The 21,683-nt window shown below is 43.8% G+C and overlaps 1 protein-coding gene across 2 annotated transcripts in view; it reads right to left on the bottom strand.

The window, feature by feature from the left end:
* Window positions 1-6,302: 6,302 nt before the first annotated feature.
* MYOZ1 (myozenin 1) overlaps window positions 6,303-21,683 on the bottom strand; it is a 40,153-nt gene continuing 24,772 nt past the window's right edge. For both annotated transcript variants that reach the window (XM_063961333.1, XM_063961332.1), the window contains exons 4-6: window positions 13,794-14,061; window positions 8,561-8,738; window positions 6,303-7,000 (exon numbers count right to left, since the gene is read on the bottom strand). In XM_063961333.1, the coding sequence (XP_063817403.1) occupies window positions 6,769-7,000; window positions 8,561-8,738; window positions 13,794-14,061 (678 nt within the window). In that variant the 3' untranslated portion in view covers window positions 6,303-6,768. The remainder of the gene's footprint in view (window positions 7,001-8,560; window positions 8,739-13,793; window positions 14,062-21,683) is intronic.

Raw genomic sequence — 21,683 nt, forward strand, 5'->3', positions numbered from 1 at the left:
GTGCTTTGTACCCACAGTGCGGCGTTTGTACGCTGAGTGCGTATACGGTACGGGACTCTGTGCGCAAATAGCGTACGAAGTACGTAGCGTGAGCTAGCGACCGCAGCAGCTCCATGGTAAAGGTGTGTTTAAATGTATAGCTTTATGGTTTAAGATAATATCAACATTATCATGATACAGACCCTCCTGGATACAGGAGTTGTAGTACAGGTGCCTCTTGCTCAGAGGGGCCGGTGTACTATTCTCCGCTGTTTCTAGTCCCGAAACCGAATGGGTCCTCCCGGCCCATTCTCAACCTCAAGGCATTGAACAAGTTTGTGAAGGTTTCCAAGATCCGTATGGAAACCCTTCGCTCTATAGTTCTGGCCTTGGAACCTGGGGACTACATGGTCTCCCTGGATATACAGGATGCTTACCTGCATATTCCTATAGCAGTGTCACATCAGCAATACCTGAGGTTCGCTATTGGCAACCTTCATTACCAGTTTCAGGCGTTACCTTTTGGTTTAACAACGGCTCAGCGAGTTTTCACCAAAGTAATGGCGGTGTTGATGGTGGTACTCCGCCGTCAAGGGGTCAGGATACTGCCGTACCTGGACGACTTGTTAATCCAGGCAAATTCCCCAGAACTTCTCCTGTGTCATCTGGATATGACGGTCCAGGTTCTACAAGGCCACGGGTGGCTCATCAACTGGAAGAAATCCTCCCTGGTCCCTGCTCAGAGCATAGTGCACCTGGGAGCGCTATTGGACACTCACAACCAGCGGTTGTTCTTGTCTCAGGAGAAAGTCCTGAAGCTTCAGGACAGGATTCGTTGCTTCCTTTCTGGTCCGCAAGTGTCGATACATTAAGGCGATGCAGGTGCTGGGCCTCATGTTCTCAGCATTCGACATGGTGGAGTATGCTCAATTGCATTCTCGCCCCCTCCAGAGGCTGATTCTAGCCAAGTGGGACGGCCTGCCTCACCGGATCAGGTCTCACATGATCTCATTGACTCCGGAGGTCCGTCTGTCGCTACTTTGGTGGCTCCGGGACCAACAGTTGTGCAGGGGCCGTCCCTTCTGGATATCCAACTGGGTCCTGTTGACGACAGATGCCAGTCTAAGAGGTTGGGGCGCGGTGCTGGAGCAACACTCCCTTCAGGGTCGGTGGACCAAGGAGGAATCTCTCCTCTCGATCAACATTCTGGAATTGCGGGCGGTCTTCAATGCATTGAACCTGGCCCAGCATTTAATTCAGAACCGTCCTGTTCAAATACAGTCGGACAACGCCACCACAGTGGCTTACATAAATCATCAAGGCGGCACTCGAAGCCATTTGGCAATGAAGGAAGTTTCACGGATTCTACGTTGGGCGGAACGCCATCTACCGGCCATATCGACAATATTCATTCCGGTAGTCCTGAATTGGGAAGCGGACTTTCTCAGTCATCAGGACGTGCATGCCGGTGAGTGGAGCCTCCATCCAGAAGTGTTTCAACTCCTAGTGGAAAAGTGGGGTCTTCCAGATGTGGATCTGATGGCGTCTCGACACAATCACAAGGTTCCGGTCTTCGGAGCAAGGACAAGGGATCCTCAAGCAGCATTCGTGGATGCGCTGGCAGTGCCGTGGAGATTTCGGCTGCCGTATGTTTCCCTCCGGTGTCACTCCTGCCCAGGGTAATTCGGAAGTTCAAGCAAGAAAAAGGAAATCTGCTTCTCATAGCGCCGGCGTGGCCCAGACGGCCCTGGTTCTCAGACCTGCAAGGCCTATCGTCAGAGCGTCCACTTCTGCTTCCACAACGCCCAGACCTCCTCGTTCAGGGCCCCTGTGTCTACCAGGACCTAGCCCGGCTGTCTTTGACGGCGTGGCTCTTGAAGCTTCCGTCTTGAGGGCTAAGGGTTTTTCTGAAGAGGTCATTAAAACTATGTTGAGGGCCCGGAAACCGGCTTTTGCTCGGATTTACTATAGGGTCTGGCATTCCTACTTTGTTTGGTGCGCATCTAATAATTATGACGCTTCCAAGTTTAGTACAGCCAAACTTTTGGCTTTTCTGCAGCAGGGCCTAGATTTAGGCCTGCGTCTGGTCTCCCTCAAGGTTCATATTTCGGCCTTGCGACTTTACCTGATGTTCATACTTTCACTCAGGGTGTGTTGCGTATCCAACCTCCCTATGTCCCACCTGTGGCTCCTTGGGACTTGTCGGTGGTTTTGGAGGCGTTGCAGGAGCCTCCGTTTGAACCCCTGGGTTCAGCTGACCTTAAGTGGCTTTCCCTTAAGGTGGTGTTCTTGCTGGCTATTGCCTCTGTTAGAAGAGTGTCGGATCTGGGTGCCTTGTCTTGTAGTTCCCCATATCTGATTTTTCACTGTGACCGGGCGGTACTTAGGACTCATCCCAGATATTTACCTAAGGTGGTTTCTTCATTCCACCTTAATCAGGAGATTGTGGTTCCGGCGTTTGTCTCTCCTGAATTGTCTCCCAAAGAACGATCTTTGGATGTGGTACAGGCTCTCCGTATCTACGTGAAGAGAACTGCTTCTATTTGAAAATCTGATTCTCTCTTTGTTTTGTTTGGATTTCACAAACGTGGCTGGCCTGCTCACAAGCAGACCCTGGCCAGATGGATTAGAATGGTGATTGCACATGCTTATGTGAAGGCTGGTCTGTCAGCTCCTGCTCACATTACGGCCCATTCTACTCGGTCTGTTGGACCTTCTTGGGCGGCCCAACGTGGTGCGACCCTTGAACAATTGTGCAAGGTGGCTACGTGGTCCTCCGGGAACACGTTCATAAGGTTCTATGCCTTCGATATTGCCGCTTCCCAGGATGCTTCCTTTGGACGCCGGGTTCTTGTGCCCGCTACAGTGCGTCCACTCCCATGAGGAACTGCTTTAGGACATCCCCATTGTCCAATCCTTGTGGAGCCCAGTGTACCCCGCAGCAGAAAACGAGATTTATGGTAAGAACTTACCTTTTTTAAATCTCTTTCTGCGAGGTACACTGGGCTCCACAAGGCGCCCACACTGACGCACTTAGCTTCTTTGGGTTGGTATGGCATTAGCCGCTGACACTTCTCTTGTCGTGAGAGTGTGGTGTATGTGGCTACTAACCGTTGTCGTCTCTTTTCCTGCTACTGCATTGGGCTGGTTAACTAAAAACTGAGCTCCTGTGTAGGGAGGCGGGGTTATAGAGGAGGCGGCGTTGTGCATTCTGGGAACAGTCAAAGCTTTGAGCCTGTTGGTGCCTCGAATCAAGTTCCAACTCTACACCCCATTGTCCAATCCTTGTGGCGCCCAGTGTACCTCGCAGAAAGAGATTTAACAAAGGTAAGTTCTTACCATAAATCTCATTATTTGTAGTACTGAGGAGATTTTAAAACATGCAGCTCTAGTAAAATTGTATTATATACAATTGCTAATAGTGATGTGGGTGGGCTAGAGAGGGGGGTTTCCAGGTAACTGGAAACCCCCCATCCCCCAGTGTTTGTATATAAGGATTATTTAATTAAGAGCACATTTTCATTTTATGGTAGAGCTCATTTGTAGCCTATTAAACCAATAAATGGATAGAAGAACCCCTATATACTTCCATCACTCTATATTGCTACTCATTGAGGATAATTAATTGTGTAGCTGAGTGTTATTAATGTGTAACTTTTACATATTTCCTGTTCAATTCATTTTCAGTGAAGCTCCCAATAGAAACACACATGTAGGGGCGAGGTAATTGGAGGCTTTCCCCACAAAGCCACGCCCCCTAAGTGATGTCATCACAGTTCCCGTGAGGCCCCTTTACACAAAGCCACTTCTCCTTTTGGGGGTTCTTGTATGCACCTGGTGCCACCACGGACTAAGTATATCTCATTGTATCTCTTAGCGTATGAGGCATGGTTTGAGTTATCCTGTGTAGACGACTAGGATGCAGATCCTTAAAAAAAATGTTTTTATTTTCTTTAAAGAAATCATCTAAACCGGCAAAATGTCAACACATTATGCTTTCATTTATTGTTGTTTGATACGTCTTTTCTGTATCTATTTGCTCTCCACATAACTTTTGCTTCTGTTGTGAGCATACACCCTGTAATGGGGACATGAGGCTGTCAAAATCTTCCCAAAGTGGGGGGATACTGCAATCAGAAAGTTTCCTTATGTAAGCGTATTTTTATGTAAAGAAATATATTTTTTTTACCAGTAAATATTTAAATAATATACTACGCTTTAAGAGGCCGCTGGACATTTTTTTTCCGGGTGCTTCTGGTATGAAGGTCTATTTGTAGGATCCAATTAAACAAATGTAACTCCCATTCTTCTGTCTTGAGGAAGTAATCTCCATAGAAAATACATTTGAAACATTGTTGGCTACCCTCCCTCATTCTGCAGGAGACTCCCTGAAATAGCAGCAATCTCCCTCACTCCCTGAACAGACGAGCAATCACCCTGATTGCACCTTACCCCTAATATGTAGCTGTTACATTCTTAGGGAAGAAAAAGAAATCAGAGATACATACATTCAAATGGGATCATCAGTGCCATTTCCCTGCATTGGTTATAAGACACAATGATTCCTATGGCTACATTAATTTTAAATAAGGTTTCTCATGTCCACTTACAGTATATGGGACCCCCTGTAAAACACAATACACAAACAAATCCTGCAAAATATCAATGTCTTTTCTTCAACAAGTAGATCTTACTAACTTTATGGCTCATTTACATTTGGATGTAAGTCATTTTCATGACACGCCTCTCCAATGTAGCAGTAAGCGACCGCGCGGATAGGTGTTACTTTCACAATTTCCCTGAAATGCTTTTTCAAAAGTAGGCAAGTATGATTTGAAATGCATTAAGTTGGCTTTCATCTTTCCGGAATCAGAGTAACTTATATTTGGATGCACATTTGGATGGAGAGCTAGAAATGCAACTAAGATCTCAGATAAGCATATAACACAAGACTGTACAGTATATGTTTATTGACATTTTATTGGATATCTGAGATTATTTCAAATATCATCCTAACAGGAGATCAATCTTGAGGTGCTGCCAAGCTTGACATTTCTATTGGCTATCAATAGTCTTCAGGGCAGGATATGGTTTTTTATTTTTAATATCCTTGCACCCATACATAAATTCTGCTGAATGTCCACAATTAAAAGCCTTTTTTTCTGTCTTTCTCTCTTTCTTTCTTTCTTTCTTTCTTTCTTTCTTTCTTTCTTTCTTTCTTTCTTTCTTTCTTTCTTTCTTTCTTTCTTTCTTTCTCTCTCTCTTTCTACCTCTCTACATATCTATCCTTTCCTGTAACAGTATATACTGTAGCCTTACAATTAGCGAGTAGTGAAGTCATCACTTATAATTTGGAGTATTGCTGTATAGTGTCCATCGAAGTAAAGCAGGCATGTTCAAACTGCGGCCCTCCAGCTGTTGAGAAACTACACATTCCAGCATGCCCTGACACAGCTTTAGCATTCTCTGACAGCAAAACTGTGTCAGGGCATGCTGGGATATGTAGTATTACAGCAGCTGGAGGGCCGCAGTTTGGACATGCCTGAAGTAAAGCTTTCCTGGACATAAAAAGCACGTCATACAAACATCTTGGTTTCTTTTAGGCTTTTGACCCCTTGCTTTTGTATTTTCTCGGGCTGCATTGATAACTTCTAGCATCCTTGTAAGGTAGTTTTTACAGCATTCTTAAGGGGGGTACTCACGGAGCGATATTCTAAGCAATCTGACTAGATTGCTTAGAATATCAGCATGATCGCTCCGTGTGTAGCCCCCTCAGCGATAGCGATGCGCGGCCCCACACATCGCTATTGCTGCTGCTAGATTGGCCTGCATGCAGGCCAATATAGCGGGTCGCTCACTTCACCCGCTGAAGTGAGCGGCTCCCCCGTCTCCTCTCGCACGCTCAGCACAGATCGCGCTGTGCTGAGCGGCAGGAGAGATGTGTGCTGAGCGGTTCGCTCAGCACACATCTCTCCTGCATCGGCCCGTGGGTACTGTATGAAGTAAGTAAGTATATTGGTGGTACTGCTGTTGTTAGAATTTTACTGTCATAAAAAAACTCCCATTCTGATCTTCTAACAAGAAATGTAGTTATTGGGGTAAATATAATAGGGTGCGAGAAGCCGGGGATTCTGGAGTTTGTGGGAAAATGCCCGTATTTTGAAAGCGGCAATCGTTTCCAAGGCAAAATCAACCTGGTTTTGCCTTGTAAATGATTGCCGCTTTAAAAATACGGGCATTCTCCCACAAACTCCCGGACCTCCGGCTTCTACCACCCTATTACATTTACCCTCATGTCTTAAAACAAAGACTACTCAATACTGTAGATTCTGTACGTGTTTATTCAGTGAAACTAATGAAAAATTGTAAATGTTAGAGCATAGGGTTTCAGGAGCACATAGGTTAAATGTTTACAGACTGTTATTTTCTTTTTGCCACAGTTTACAAAACATGAAGCTTTCTTTATCTTCTTCTAGGTATCTTATTACATTGTCTTATTTCTCTCTTACTGACCAGTTTAAACTTTGCCTGCTTTCCATTAAAACAAAGACCACCACAGAGAGCTACGGTTTACATTAACATACATGGGGAAGCCTGGCTGCTTTATAAACAGAGCACATTGGGGCGTGGCTTGATGTGACCTGTGCCATTGGCTGATATAGAGTCACAGTATATTGCAGGTGTTTGCAGATGGCTTAATGAGGCTTGATGGCCATTGGGACAGGTCATATCTGTATATTCTCATACACCTACAGGCTGCAGATTTTTTTGTCCTAGAGAGCTGTGGCTTTAGAGTTCATCTGTTTCGCCGTCAACAGGTACGGTAATTTCGATGTTGTAGTTTGTGTTGTCACCGGATCCCAACCAACCAATTGGTGTCCTGTTGAAGGACGGTCTGTTGGTGACAGTTGCGTTGAAGATAGTCACAGGTTCAGATTCTTCAGGTCCAGCGTCAAATTCAGGCATCTGGAAAGTCATCAGTTTTGATGCTTTCTCATACCCTCCATAAGGCATTGCTGACCTAAACATAGATAATAAGCACACAGTAACTCGTGAGATGTGGTAGAGCCTGTGTAATAGTAGTTTTATACATAAACAATATATTCATACGAGGGGTCATTCAGATGTGATTGGAGTTGCTATCACTGACCATACAGTGATAGCGCTGTATGGTGATGCAGCAGGAGGCGACTATTACATGCAGATGCCTCCTACAGCACCAGTGAACCGAGCTGCATCCTAGGACACAGTATTGGATCACTCAGTCACCATCGGGTGGCTTACCCATGGTGCTGTGCAAGCCCAGTGTTGCAAAGGCCAGGAAATCTCAGTCCTTACGACGGAGATCCCTGACCTCTTCCTACCCTCTTTCATTGTGCCAGGGACACGGAGCATAGCTCCGCCCCAGACACCCGCAAAGCCACACCCCTGGGCCCTGATTGGCCCGCAACTAACTCAATAATAAAGTACGGGTGTACATCGATGATCATAGCCATCGATGGTTCCCTTACAGATGGTTTCCCACCATCGAGGTTATCAATTGATGGTACCGACATGCTGTGCTCACCGTCGGGATCCTGCCTGTCAGGATCCCATACTGATTCCCTACTAGCTACTGCTCTCCCTCCTGCCTGAAAACAAAGAAATAGCGCATACAGCACCCCATCCTCCTCTAGTGTGCTGTGTAATCTCCCTGCTTTGTGCCATAGAAAAATGCACATTTAATGCATTAATGAATGTATCTAAGCAGTGTCGGATTTGGCATGATGGGCCCACCGGGGAATGCAGTGATAGGGGCCCATACTTATGGGTGTGGCTAGCCTACAAATGGGGTGTGGCCAGCCTCAACAGAGGCTTGAAATACACAATAGTCTAGTGCAGTGTAATGCAACATATCTACCATGTATAATACATGTGCACAGTCTGGAACCTGATCCCTAGAGGAAGGAGTGGGCACTCAGTCAGTGGGGCCTACCGGTGGTTTCCCTGGTACCCCTGTGGGCCAGTCTGACCCTGTATCTAAGTGATTACTAAACCCATCTATAAACATATACAAAAACGTAGTGTGGTTTATATGTGTTTCTACTTGGGTTTTATTGTATGCTAAAACATACCTTCCAAACACCAGTATGTAGCCTAAGGCTTGTGCTGTTCACCTGTCTGTGACATGCTGCTGTATGTGCATTCCAACACCAACAAGCAGAATATGAACTTGCCCCATTAAATATACCTCATAGAGGTAAATGTCATTATTGCTTCAAAATAAAACCTGTTTTTTCTCCAACCTGTCAGGTATTAATGGATATCTGTACTTTATAACTATAAAAGCAGCAGTAGATTACTGCTAAAGTTTTCATTATAAGACTGTAAATACTATATACAATCTTTTGAATAATTACATACAGCACCTCCCAACTTTAAATGAAAAACTGGTACAATATAGGGCACTTCCTTTGTTATGTCTACCTCACAGTCCTTATTCACATAGTCACTTATTCATTCAATCTCAATGATTTGATAGGACTCTGCCTACTTTCCCACAGGATAGTGATAAAAGGGCTGTTAAATGGTAACTGCTTACCTGTTGAATGATTTATATTTGCAAAGTTCAGCCTTGGAACCATAATCCAGTAGGTTTATGTTAAGTTGTGCTGCTTGCTGAGGGTCCATACCCATGGCTTTTTCCCAAGGGGAGAGGTAGGTCTTAAATATAGTGATATGTTTCCCACCTTCACCTCCCTGTTGACCAGACTGACCATCTGTAATTGTGCAGTGAGTAAAGCAAGTTACTATGTTACTATGTGCACGGATAGAAGTAGCAGTAGTTCATAATTGCAGTCTAGTAGAAACACCAGACACAAGACCGGCACTCAAGCTCTTTGAGAAACTATACACAAATTAACAAAAGAATTGAAGCATACAAAACCTTTTTAACTGTTGGATGCATCAATAAATTTGTTTCGAGTTTCTGGAGTTTCTGGAGTTTCTGAGAGTGCTTGAATGCCGGTCTCAAGTGTGTGTGTGTGTGTGTGTGTGTGTGTGTGTGTGTGTGTGTATGTGTGTATATATATATATATATATATATATATATATATATACGTAGCGTCTCCTAGCATGCAGCGGCACTCAGGGAAATGACTCATGGAATTTCCAAGCAAAAGTGTTTATTCCATAGTGGTACAAAGACAATCCAACGTTTCGGGGTGCAACCACCCCTTTGTCAAGGTGAACACAACAAAAGTGAAGTGGTAACACAGAGTGAGTACCTTTATACATGAAGGAGGTGAGGAGGTCCCGCCAGCGGGAGGTGCAGCAGCGTTTCCGGGGACAGGCATACATTTCCTTCCCTGCTTGTAAACGTGAAAGCGTGGTGCATCAGCTCCGGTCACGTGATCCGGCATCGCGTCATCAGACGCTCTGGTTCCCATGGTAACCATCCGTGTGTATACCATCCAGCCCGACGGTTGTCACGGGGATAAAGGGACTCACAGGCCATCGTGGCGCGGTGGACACGGTCCGTGCTGTATAAATGAAATTGTGACTTAGTATAACTAATGTGCCATCAGAATACACATAAATATGTTTACGTATTATAATGAAAATAGTGCTCTATATTCTAGCAGCATCTAATATTGCACTCATGACCATATTGCACTAATTGCACCTTACATACAACTTACATGGCAAATGCGGGACCGAGGTGCATCCCATAGAAAGCCTGCCCCAAACGGACAGGATATCAAGGGGTGTCCCCAGATCCCGGATGTGAACGCAAACATTCTAGCATCAAGTACTATTGCACCTGGATATTATGGCTATAAGTCTGTTAAACTGGAGCTGTTAAGTTTCAAAATACATTCCACGGCATTTTATCATTGAGTCCGTTGGGTTTGATGGTCACCAGATTGTAAATCCATCTCGCCTCTAATCTCAACAAGTCGCCAGCTCTGTCGCCACCCCTAAGCTTCTTCGGGCATTGGTCGATGATCTGGAATCTTAGATCATTCATGGAGTGACCAAGGTCGGCATAGTGCCGGGCTACTGGCTGTTCCGATGGTTTGCCTGACAGAGCAATTTTGACTGCAGATCTGTGTAATGCAAGGCGATCCCGTGCATTGCGAATAGTCTTGCCCACATATTGCAGCCCGCAGGGTCAGGTAATTAAATACACTATAAAAGTGCTAGTGCAGGTAAGTATGTGTTCTGCTTCACAGAAAGATCATACAATATCAGACACATACTTACCTGCACTAGCACTTTTATAGTGTATTTAATTACCTGCCCCTGCGGGCTGCAATATGTGGGCAAGACTATTCGCAATGCACGGGATCGCCTTGCATTACACAGATCTGCAGTCAAAATTGCTCTGTCAGGCAAACCATCGGAACAGCCAGTAGCCCGGCACTATGCCGACCTTGGTCACTCCATGAATGATCTAAGATTCCAGATCATCGACCAATGCCCGAAGAAGCTTAGGGGTGGCGACAGAGCTGGCGACTTGTTGAGATTAGAGGCGAGATGGATTTACAATCTGGCGACCATCAAACCCAACGGACTCAATGATAAAATGCCGTGGAATGTATTTTGAAACTTAACAGCTCCAGTTTAACAGACTTATAGCCATAATATCCAGGTGCAATAGTACTTGATGCTAGAATGTTTGCGTTCACATCCGGGATCTGGGGACACCCCTTGATATCCTGTCCGTTTGGGGCAGGCTTTCTATGGGATGCACCTCGGTCCCGCATTTGCCATGTAAGTTGTATGTAAGGTGCAATTAGTGCAATATGGTCATGAGTGCAATATTAGATGCTGCTAGAATATAGAGCACTATTTTCATTATAATACGTAAACATATTTATGTGTATTCTGATGGCACATTAGTTATACTAAGTCACAATTTCATTTATACAGCACGGACCGTGTCCACCGCGCCACGATGCCCAGTGAGTCCCTTTATCCCCGTGACAACCGTCGGGCTGGATGGTATACACACGGATGGTTACCATGGGAACCAGAGCGTCTGATGACGCGATGCCGGATCACGTGACCGGAGCTGATGCACCACGCTTTCACGTTTACAAGCAGGGAAGGAAATGTATGCCTGTCCCCGGAAACGCTGCTGCACCTCCCGCTGGCGGGACCTCCTCACCTCCTTCATGTATAAAGGTACTCACTCTGTGTTACCACTTCACTTTTGTTGTGTTCACCTTGACAAAGGGGTGGTTGCACCCCGAAACGTTGGATTGTCTTTGTACCACTATGGAATAAACACTTTTGCTTGGAAATTCCATGAGTCATTTCCCTGAGTGCCGCTGCATGCTAGGAGACGCTACGTATACCACAGATTCCAGAAGGCACCGGGGTCCGCATTACTGTGAAGGGTGAGTGCCAATCCATTGGTATATATATATATATATATATATATATATATATATATATATATATATATAAAGCTGCTGTTTAACCATATGAGTCAGGGGCATTTTAAGAGATGAGGAGGCGCGTGTGCAGCCTTCTCTGCCGGCAGCTCTGTAGAGTCTTAGCACTAGAGGGCTCAGACTCTAATACGCATACACATATGCATACACAGATGCAAAGGTGCAACGTTCATTTATTGGAAGATTTGCCTACTGTGCATGCACAATACGCTGAGAAAATGGCCACCGTGCAATTTTCCACGGGACTCTGGAGGGGTAAGTATTCAAGAAATGGGTGTAGTGTGTGAGTCCAGGGGTTCCCACATTATAAGTATGCCAGTGATGTGAGTGGCGGGTTTAAGTTTTATATATATATATATATATAGATCAGGGACGTGCGGTGTGGTAAATGGCTGAGGAGTCTGACAGCTCAGGAGCGCACAGCCAATCAGGAGAGTGTCATGACGTGGCGCTCCCTGATTGGCTGAAGGGAACCTCTTTGACAGCAGTCATGGGGGGTCCCGCCAGTCGGGGAAAGGAGATCCATGTGTAAACATGGATCCCCTTTCAGTGCGTGGTTCGGGTAATCCGTTTTTTTATTTTGCCAAGTCCCTGGATTACAAATTTATAGAAGAGGACCGATCTACACAGGATTTTTTGTGAGTATAATTTTTATTTACAGGTACCCCGTGGATTCTACTGGAGAAGAGGACCAACTGCTTCGTGTCAACATAGGTAGGTAAGTATGTATGAATGTAAGTGCATGTATGCTTAATAAAAAATTTCTATGAAGGTGTGTGTGTTTTGTTTTTATTTGGGTATTTTTTTTGTAGTAGAACTACAGGTACCAGCGGGCCCGTTTCCCCCCGCATGCTGGTACTTGTGGTTCTCCAAGAACCAGCTTGTGGGGAGGCTTGCTGGGACTTGTAGTACTGCTACAAAAAAAATATTCTTTTTTTCCCCCAAAAGGCTATCAGCCTCCCATCCGCCGCCCTTGGATGGGGGGGACAGCCTCGGGCTTCACCCCTGGCCCTTGGGTGGCTGGAGGGGGGGGACCCCTTGATTTAAGGGGTCCCCACTCCTCCAGGGTACCCCGGCCAGGGGTGACTAGTTGGTGATTTAATGCCAGGGCCGCAGGGACCAATATAAAAGTGTCCCCCGGCTGTGGCATTATCTCTCTGACTAGTGGAGCCCGGTGCTGGTGTTAAAAATATGGGGGACCCCTACGCTTTTTGTGTGCCGTATTTTTTGCACCAGGACCAGGTGCAGAGCCTGGTGCTGGTTGTTAAAATATGGGGGAACCCCTGTCAATTTTTCCCCCATATTTTTACAACCAGGACCGGCTCAAAGAGCCCGAGGCTGGATATGCTTAGGAGGGAGGACCCTACACAATTTTTTTTCCAGATTTTTAAACATTTCACACCCGTTCCCACTGATAAACATGCACGGATCTCACTGATCCGTGCATGCCTATCAGAACACAGTAAAAAAAAGCAGGTCTATTTGAAAACTGCTTTTTGTTACGATTTTTATTTTTTCACGTCAGTGTTTGGCTATTGCCGGCAGTGATTGTGAATTCGTATTTTTAGTAAATTACCGAGTTGTATAAAATAACAGGCGTACTTGACCGATGGTGTATTCATTCGTATTTTTTTTCTTTGACTTCCAAAAAAATACGAATGCCCTCATCACTGCCGAGATTTGTGTTTAGTAAATTCCCGAGATGACACTTTGATGAAAAAACACCAACTCTGTCAAAATCGGGACTTTAGTAAATATACCCCCAGGTGTGTGACGAAATTGGTCACAGATTTTGCAGGCAAACAAGCATAAATCAGGCCACAGACAGATATATCGGCATGTGTGTGCCCTCAAAATTATTGTTATGCCTGTGAGTGCACCCATAGAAAAGGTTCAGGTTTTCCATGGATGCGCCTCGAAATCCAGTTGATAGATGACCCTGGTTGGATTGTACATGTAGTCATCTGCCAACCCCACTGTTAGGTCTCACGTGTCCAGGCTCCTGGCTGACCTGATCAACGAGTGGTCGGTTATGGCTATAATTTGCCCACCTATGTGTTAAACCAAGCTGAAAAATGAATACTGTCACTTGATGCTGTCTGTGACTGGCCATCAGGACTGCCCATGTGGCAAAGGTTAGTCACTTTCTTTTATACATTATTAGTGACACAACTCCAGATTACCATTAACTTCCATAGTCACAATGTAAATTGCAATAAATATCCTTTTCCTGTATACTGAATTTTCCTGTATATGGTGCTATTACTGTATTTGTGAATGCACTGTTGGTAGGGGAATTAAATAATTTCAAAATGTGTGTGATTAAACAAGTGAAGCCAGAGTGACTGAACATCAAACAATTTAAATAATTACCTTTTCCTCCTACACCATCAACAATCACAGCTCCCCCTTGTCCTCCACCACTACCACCGGTGCCTTGCTGTCCCCCTGCACCAGCCTTGCTTCCTGGTTTTGGTGGAGGAACAGGTGGTTGACCTCCATGTCCATGTTGTCCTCCAGACAGACTTGACACGAATTGTCCACTGCCTTGTATTAAGCCATAACCGCCTCCTCCAACACCTGTTTGGCCACCAACACCAAACTGTCCTCCAACAGATGGTATAAACTTCTGGAAGTGGTCCTACAGAAGGTAAAGGAGTTAAGCACAGACCGTTCACTCCTAAGACACTGATTAACACCTATCTATCACAGATCTATTTTCACACCAGACTCTGAGCAGTGTTAAATTAATTGTGTGTCCGCATGTAGCATTCAAATGAATTTAATAAAATCATTTGGACTTATGTGACTGAAAACATTCAAGCAGCACAATTTGATGATTTCCTAGAAATAAATTATTACGTGTCAAATACATTTGTATAACACGTGTGAAGACCACACATCCTAGTGCTTTCTTTTAAATCACGTATGCAGATTGCTGCAAGCAAAACACAGTTTATTCTGTAGATGGCAATACAGGCTTACTGTACATAGGTGATGGAAGTGCAGTTCCTAGGCCAATACACAGGCTATATTCCCTTTATTATTCCCACTTTGTTTGAGCTAGTGGTGAATGGATTAGGGGTGGTAACCAGATCGTGAAAGGTGGGGAAACGGTAAGATTTATCTGTGTGTCCTCCCACCGTGGCAGTTGGTGACTGTTGGCTCCCTGTGGAGAAGATGGCTATGAGTCCAATCCAGGGCACCAGCACACAAAGACCTTGCTGGCCAAGCATGAAAAGGTTGACAGTAATATATCTGCATACACTAATAGTTTAACCCAGACCTCTTGTTTTCTATTATCCATGATTAAAGAGGTTATAGATCAAAGGGTCGACAGTCAGAAGGTCGACAATGTCTAGGTCAAGACCATATGGTCGACATGTACAAGGTCAACATGGTCGTCAGGTTGACACTGAAATGGTTAACACATGAAAAGGTTGACATAAGTTTTGATGGGTGTTTTTGTGTCAAAATTTGCCCTCCAGTATGTGGACCCCCAATTAGTGCACCGCATCCCCTCGCATGGCTTGCTTCGCTTGCCATGCTTTGGGCAAGGTACATTGCTCCACTCTACTTTGCTCGGCACAGGTTACCATTCTGAATTGTAGTCCACATGGATGGTAAAGTATGAAAAAGACCTACAAATTAACAAAAAAATTCAAAAAACTCATGTCAACCATTTAAACCTTTTGAACTTTTGACCATGTCGACCATATGGTGTCAAACTATCATCCGGATACCAATTAAAGACTCCACATGCCAATATTTAAGAATAACTTGTGTAACTTATAGAACAATTAATATAAATATGCATTGCATACAATGACACCAATATATAGTGTGGCAGTCCAGCCTGGATGTCACCCCGGGTGTTTGCAGGACAGGGCACAACAGTTCGAGTGACCTGAGCTAAGGCGACCTGGGTTTAGGGCTGGACCAAGAGGAAGCCCAGAAAGTGTGGGGGGATACAGTAGGTTGTCTTTTTAATGTTGTGTCAAAGATTATCTGGCAGTTGGAAATTATCGTATTGTATTGCTGTTGATACACAGAAATAACCTTAAATTTCATACATGAGATCCCATCCATGGAGGTCGGGTCCAGGTATTGGAGCAAGCGCTCCAAGGAATCAGGCACACCTGTGCCACACTTTTATAAAGCTCATTAGGGCAAGGGCTCAGGGCTCTTGATGCCAACAAGTGGCTAGGCGATAGAGGGCGGGCCAGTGGGTTAGAGACAGGGAGCATGAGATTGTGTACATGCTGCTTGTGAACTGGTGCCTAATTAAGCTACACATTGAAACTTGCTGTGAAAACTGCTGTGGAAGTAAACTGTCTACATTTCTTTCATACAACTGTGTCAGCGTCGTGTCTGGTGGAAGGTCGCTTGTTACAATAGGAACACAAAGTAATAAACTGTAAGGAAGCAAGACAATGATAGTTCAGGGTTCAGAGAAAGGTGCACTGGATCACAAGTGTCTTTATGCTTTAATCCCACTGCTTGGTTTCACAACATGGGAATTGCTGTATATTTGTTTATGCGAATCTGATGCAAGTCCAAGTGCAGATGTTTCTCATGATTACCAGCAGACTGCACATGCGTCACAAGAAGCAATGGCAGACTGTGCACCATACACACACTCCATCATGGAGGTTACAAGAGCCAGCAACTGGGCGCCTATGTTGTAATGCACGGAAAAGATCACTCTCATGATAGTGTTGCGGCCATGGAACCAGAATTAATTGCTGGTTTACAGATAAGAGATGCTTATAAGATGGATCTTTTGCACCCAATATGGGGTGGGTTTAAGTCCCAATACTAATGATGATTTCAACTGTGGCTGGAAAAATAGCGAGCGGAGCAATGGATATGCAAGCAGGTGGACAGAGCGATGGTCACATTAGCATACGTTAGGAAAACTGCCAGCCATTGACATCTGCTTATGCTTGCACTTTTCATCCATCTTAGAATTAAGACCATAATGTGGTCGGAGGCTCTGAAAACATTAGAAACTCCACATTTACACAAGTTGCCTCAACTGATTTATATTTAATCATGAATAATACTGTAGAATATATAGAAAACACTCACAAACATCTTTCAGCATGATAGCTATTATGAGGAAAAGCCATGACCAGATAATGATGTTGTACTTCCTGAATAGAGAGATACTCATGTCCAGTTCATTGTTGGACCACTTTTGGTGCCGGAAATAAGGACCTCCTGAATAGGGATATACTCATTGCCAGTTCATTGTTGGACCACCTTTGGTACAGGAAACAAGGCCCTACTGAATAGGAAGATACTCATTGCCAGTTCATTGTTGGACCACAACTACAGGAAACATGGACAAGCCATGACCAGATAAAGATATCTTTGGAATCGGGACATACTTAATACCAGTTTAGTTTAGGACCACCATTGGTGCAGAGACTAATTTTCTTGACTTAATCTCCTTTGATTTTTTTGCTGCTGTCTTGGACTTCATTTGCCCCAAATTAATACCAGTCACTCTCTTCACAAGTCACAGGTAATCAAGAGTTCCCATCTGTAGAATCCTGTGCTCCATTACACCACACGGGGCCATTAATTTCCGTTGCCTGGATTATACATCTTCTCACTCACAGAAAATGGCACATATACAAATATACCTTCCAATTCTCCTAATTGAGGTGCCATGGGTTGGAAGAGCGGGATTGACCCATTAAGTTGGGAATGTCCTGCTGTCTCAGTAACATGCGCCTTTACAACAGCATAGACTTTGCATTAATATTGGTATATGTCCCTTGCAATCCAACTGTTTCTTAGTATACAGTTCTCCTTTATATGCAGCTCTCAGACAGATTACTCTTTTGTAGTATTATTATTGGCAAGGCATTTCGCAACAGTAATGCATGGAAATATACCTAGTACATGCAGAACAATGTTCCTGCAATAGGGCTTCACCCATAAGTAATCTATAAGCTAGTACTATTTTGCCATGGTCGGTTTAAATACAGGCTGTGCAGAGAAAATCCATAAACCAGCTTCAGAAACAGCTGTTCCAACAGCTAAATATAGACAGAAATCAAGAAGTAAAAACCAGGAGCCACATTTGGATTATATAGCCTTGTGTGATTGGAGTTTAAATAGTAGGGCAGAATTAACCAGGCAAAGCAGAGGAAAAGGTGCAATTGAAGAATAACAAAGCAGCAACTTTGTGTTTCAACTAAATGTGTTAGTCACTAAAATTCAGAATAGCCAATTTAAGCATAATAATGCTAAGAATAAATAAAAAATAATAAATCAATTAAAAGTAATATTTTAAGAAAGAAAACAATTTTAATGTTGTATTAGCATAATCTCACTGATAGGGATCAAACCCACTAGATTATAAACTGTTTTTTCACTGCCCTTTGTTTTTCAGAATCTCTTTTGTCTTTTTTGAAACTGAAATGGAATCTCAACATTAGTAGAGGTTAGCGTTTGATGAACCCCTTAGACATTAGACTGTAAAAGTGTACCTTATCACATTTGAGGTTCTAGATTTTTAACTTGTTTCAATTTCTCTAAAGCCAAACAACCAGCCAAACCACCAAATTATTGATTTTGTGTAACTATAAATTTGTCACTGTTAAAAATAGGTTTTGGGGTGACCTGAATGGCTGCAAAAGATGTAGAGCTGACCATTTTCACTATGCTAAGAGTAAGAGGAAGCCATTGCACTAGTAAAGAGACACATGTAGAGATGTAAGGCTAGATGCATCATCGCTTGGAGAATGATAAAAATGAGAGATAAAAAGTACCAGCCAATCAGCTTCTTACTGCCATGTCACAGGCCCTGTTTGAAAAATGACAGGAGCTCATTGGCTTTCATTTATCACTCTCCATTATATCACTCTCGAAGCGATGATGCATCTACCCGTACCCTTGTCAATTTTGCCCCACTGACAACTATGCATTGATGGAGATGTGCGGCGGGCACTTTTCATGTTTTGTGTTTTGGTTCTAATTCCCCGCTTATGTTTTGGTTTTGGGTTGGTTTTGACAAAACCACCCTTTCGTGTTTTGGTTCTGGTTTTGGATCTGGATGATTTTTGAAAAAAACATAAAAACCGCTAAAATCACAGAATTTTGGGGTAATTTTGATCCTGCGGTATTATTAACCTCAATAGGTTTCATTTCCACTCATTTCCAGTCTATTCTGAACACCTCACAATATTGTTTTTAGGCCAAAAGGTTGCACCGAGGTGGCTGTATGACTAAGCTAAGCGACACAAACACCTGGCCCATCTAGGAGTGGCACTGCAGTGTCAGACAGGATGGCAGATTTAAAAAATAGGCCCCAAACATCACATGATGCAAAGAAGAAAAAGAGGTGCACCGAGGTTGCTGTATGACTAAGCTAAGCGACACAAGTGTGCGGCACAAACACCTGGCCCATCTAGGAGTGGCATGCAGTGGCAGACAGGAGGGCAGATATAAAAAAGGCCCCAAACAGCACATCATGCAAAGATGTAAAAGAGGTGCAATGAGGTAGTTGTATGACTAAGCTAAGCGACACAAACAATTGGCCCATCTAGGAGTGGCACTGCAGTGTCAGACAGAAGGGCAGGTATAAAAAAGGCCCCAAACAGCACATCATGCAAAGATGAAAAAGAGGTGCAATGAGGTAGCTGTATGACTAAGCTAAGCGCCACAAACAATTGGCCCATTTAGGAGTGGCACTGCAGTGTCAGACAGGAGGGCAGGTATAAAAAAAGGCCCCAAACAGCACATCATGCAAAGATGAAAAAGAGGTGCAATGAGGTAGCTGTATGACTAACCTAAGCGACACAAACAATTGGCCCATTTAGGAGTGGCACTGTAGTGTCAGACAGGAGGGCAGATATTAAAAAAAGGCCCCAAACAGCACATCATGCAAAGATGAAAAAGAAGTGCAATGAGGTAGCTGTATGACTAAGCTAAGCGACACAAACAATTGGCCCATCTAGGAGTGGCTCTGCAGTGTCAGACAGGAGGGCAGATATAAAAAAAGGCGCCAAACAGCACATCATGCAAAGATGTATAAGAGGTGCAATGAGGTAGCTGTATGACTAAGCTAAGCGACACAAACAATTGGCCCATCTAGGCCATACGCCAATGTCACTGGATTTATAGGCCAGTATCACAGGAATTATACGGCAATATCACTGGAATTATATGCCAGTATCACTGGAATTATACGCCAGTATCACAGGAATTATACAGCAATATCACTGGAATTATACGGCAATATCACTGGAATTATACGCCAGTATCACGGGAATTATACAGCAATATCACTGGAATTATACGGCAGTATCACAGGAATTATACAGCAATATCACTGGAATTATACGGCAGTATCACAGGAATTATACGGCAATATCACTGGAATTATACGCTAGTATCACGGGAATTACATGGCAATATCACTGGAATTATACGTCAGTATCACAGGAATTATACAGCAATATCACTGGAATTATACGGCAATATCACTGTAATTATACGCCAATATCACAGGAATTATACGCTAGTATCACGGGAATTACATGGCAATATCACTGGAATTATCGTCAGTATCACAGGAATTATACAGCAATATCACTGGAATTATACGGCAATATCACTGGAGTTATATGGCAATATCACAGGAATTATACAGTAATATCACTGTAATTATACGCCACTATCACGGGAATTATATGGCAATGTCACTGTAATTATACGGCAATATCACAGGAATTATACGCCAGTATCCCGAGAATTATACGGCCATATCACTGTAATTATACGCCAGTATCCTAAGAATTATACGGCAATATCACTGTAATTATACGCCAGTATCACGAGAATTATATGGCAATATCACTGTAATTATACGGCAATATCACAGGAATTATACGCCAGTATCCCAAGAGTTATACCGCAATAACACTGTAATTATACGCCAGTATCACAGGAATTATACAGCAATATCACAGGGATTATACAGCAATATCACTGGCATTATACATATACGCCAGTAACACGGGATATATGGCAGCAGAGGACACCACCACTGTGACTGGTGACTGGACTGATGCTGCACAAGAAAGACACTACCCCTGGTCTGATGCAAAACAACACAGCAAAAGTCTGCAAAACTGCAAGGGACTATACAGCAGCCAGCAGCACTGGGTACATATAGCAGCAGAGGACACCAACACTGTGACTGGCAGGACTGATGCCGCATAAGACACTGACTACACTGGACTGAGCAGCACAAGACAGCACTAGTAGAATCGCCACCTCACTTTCCCGCCCACACAGACAGAGCCGGCCATAGGTATAGGCAAACTAGGCAATTGCCTAGGGCATTTGATATGCCTAGGGGCATCAGCAGCTTCTGCTGATTAAAATGATATGCGGCATGCCTATATTCTGTGTGTAGCCTTTCATATGCAGATACAGCCACAGTCTCACGCAGTATATAGGCATGCAGCATATCATTTTAATCATCAGAAGCTGCTTGTGCATCCTAGCCACATAGCAATGCAAATAAGATGCATTTTCATAAAAATAAAATAAAAAAGGTGTGGCCGACGTTAGCATTGAGGCAAGATTTATGAGGACACATCTGTATCCAAGCAGAGGCAGATGTCACAGTGTTAGTGGCAGTGTGAGTGTTGTGTGCATGTGAGTGGGTTGGTTGTGCAGTAGTGTTCGGAATATGTGTAAGGAGCATTATGTGTGTCATGTAAAAATGAATTAATAATGTGCAATATATGTGTAAGGGGCACTATGTGTGTCATTATGTGTATAAGGGCATTAATAATGTGCGGCATATGTGTAACAGGGTACTACTGTATGTATGTCATTATGTGTATAGGGGCACTAATAATGTGCAGCAAATGTGTAGGGGCACTGTGTATCATTATGTGTATAAGGGCATTAATGTGCGGCATATGTGTAAGGGACATTATGTGTAAAAGGGTATTAATAAAGGTTGTCATAATGTGTAAGGCGCATTATTTTATAAGGACAGTAATAAGGTGTCTCATATGTGTAAGGGGCATTACTGTGTGGAATGTGTATAAATGGATTACTTTTGTGTGGCATTATTTGTATAAGGTGCTCAGGTGCTCTACTATGTGGCGTTGCATATAGAAAGGGCACTACTGTGTCGTCTAATGTGAATAAAGAGCAATAGGGTGTGGTGTAATGTGAATATAAGGAGCAATTCAGTGTGATGTAATGTGAATAAGGGGCTCTACTGTG

This window comes from Pseudophryne corroboree, chromosome 3 (assembly GCF_028390025.1).
Source record: "Pseudophryne corroboree isolate aPseCor3 chromosome 3, aPseCor3.hap2, whole genome shotgun sequence".
Classification (NCBI taxonomy): Eukaryota; Metazoa; Chordata; class Amphibia; order Anura; family Myobatrachidae; genus Pseudophryne; species Pseudophryne corroboree.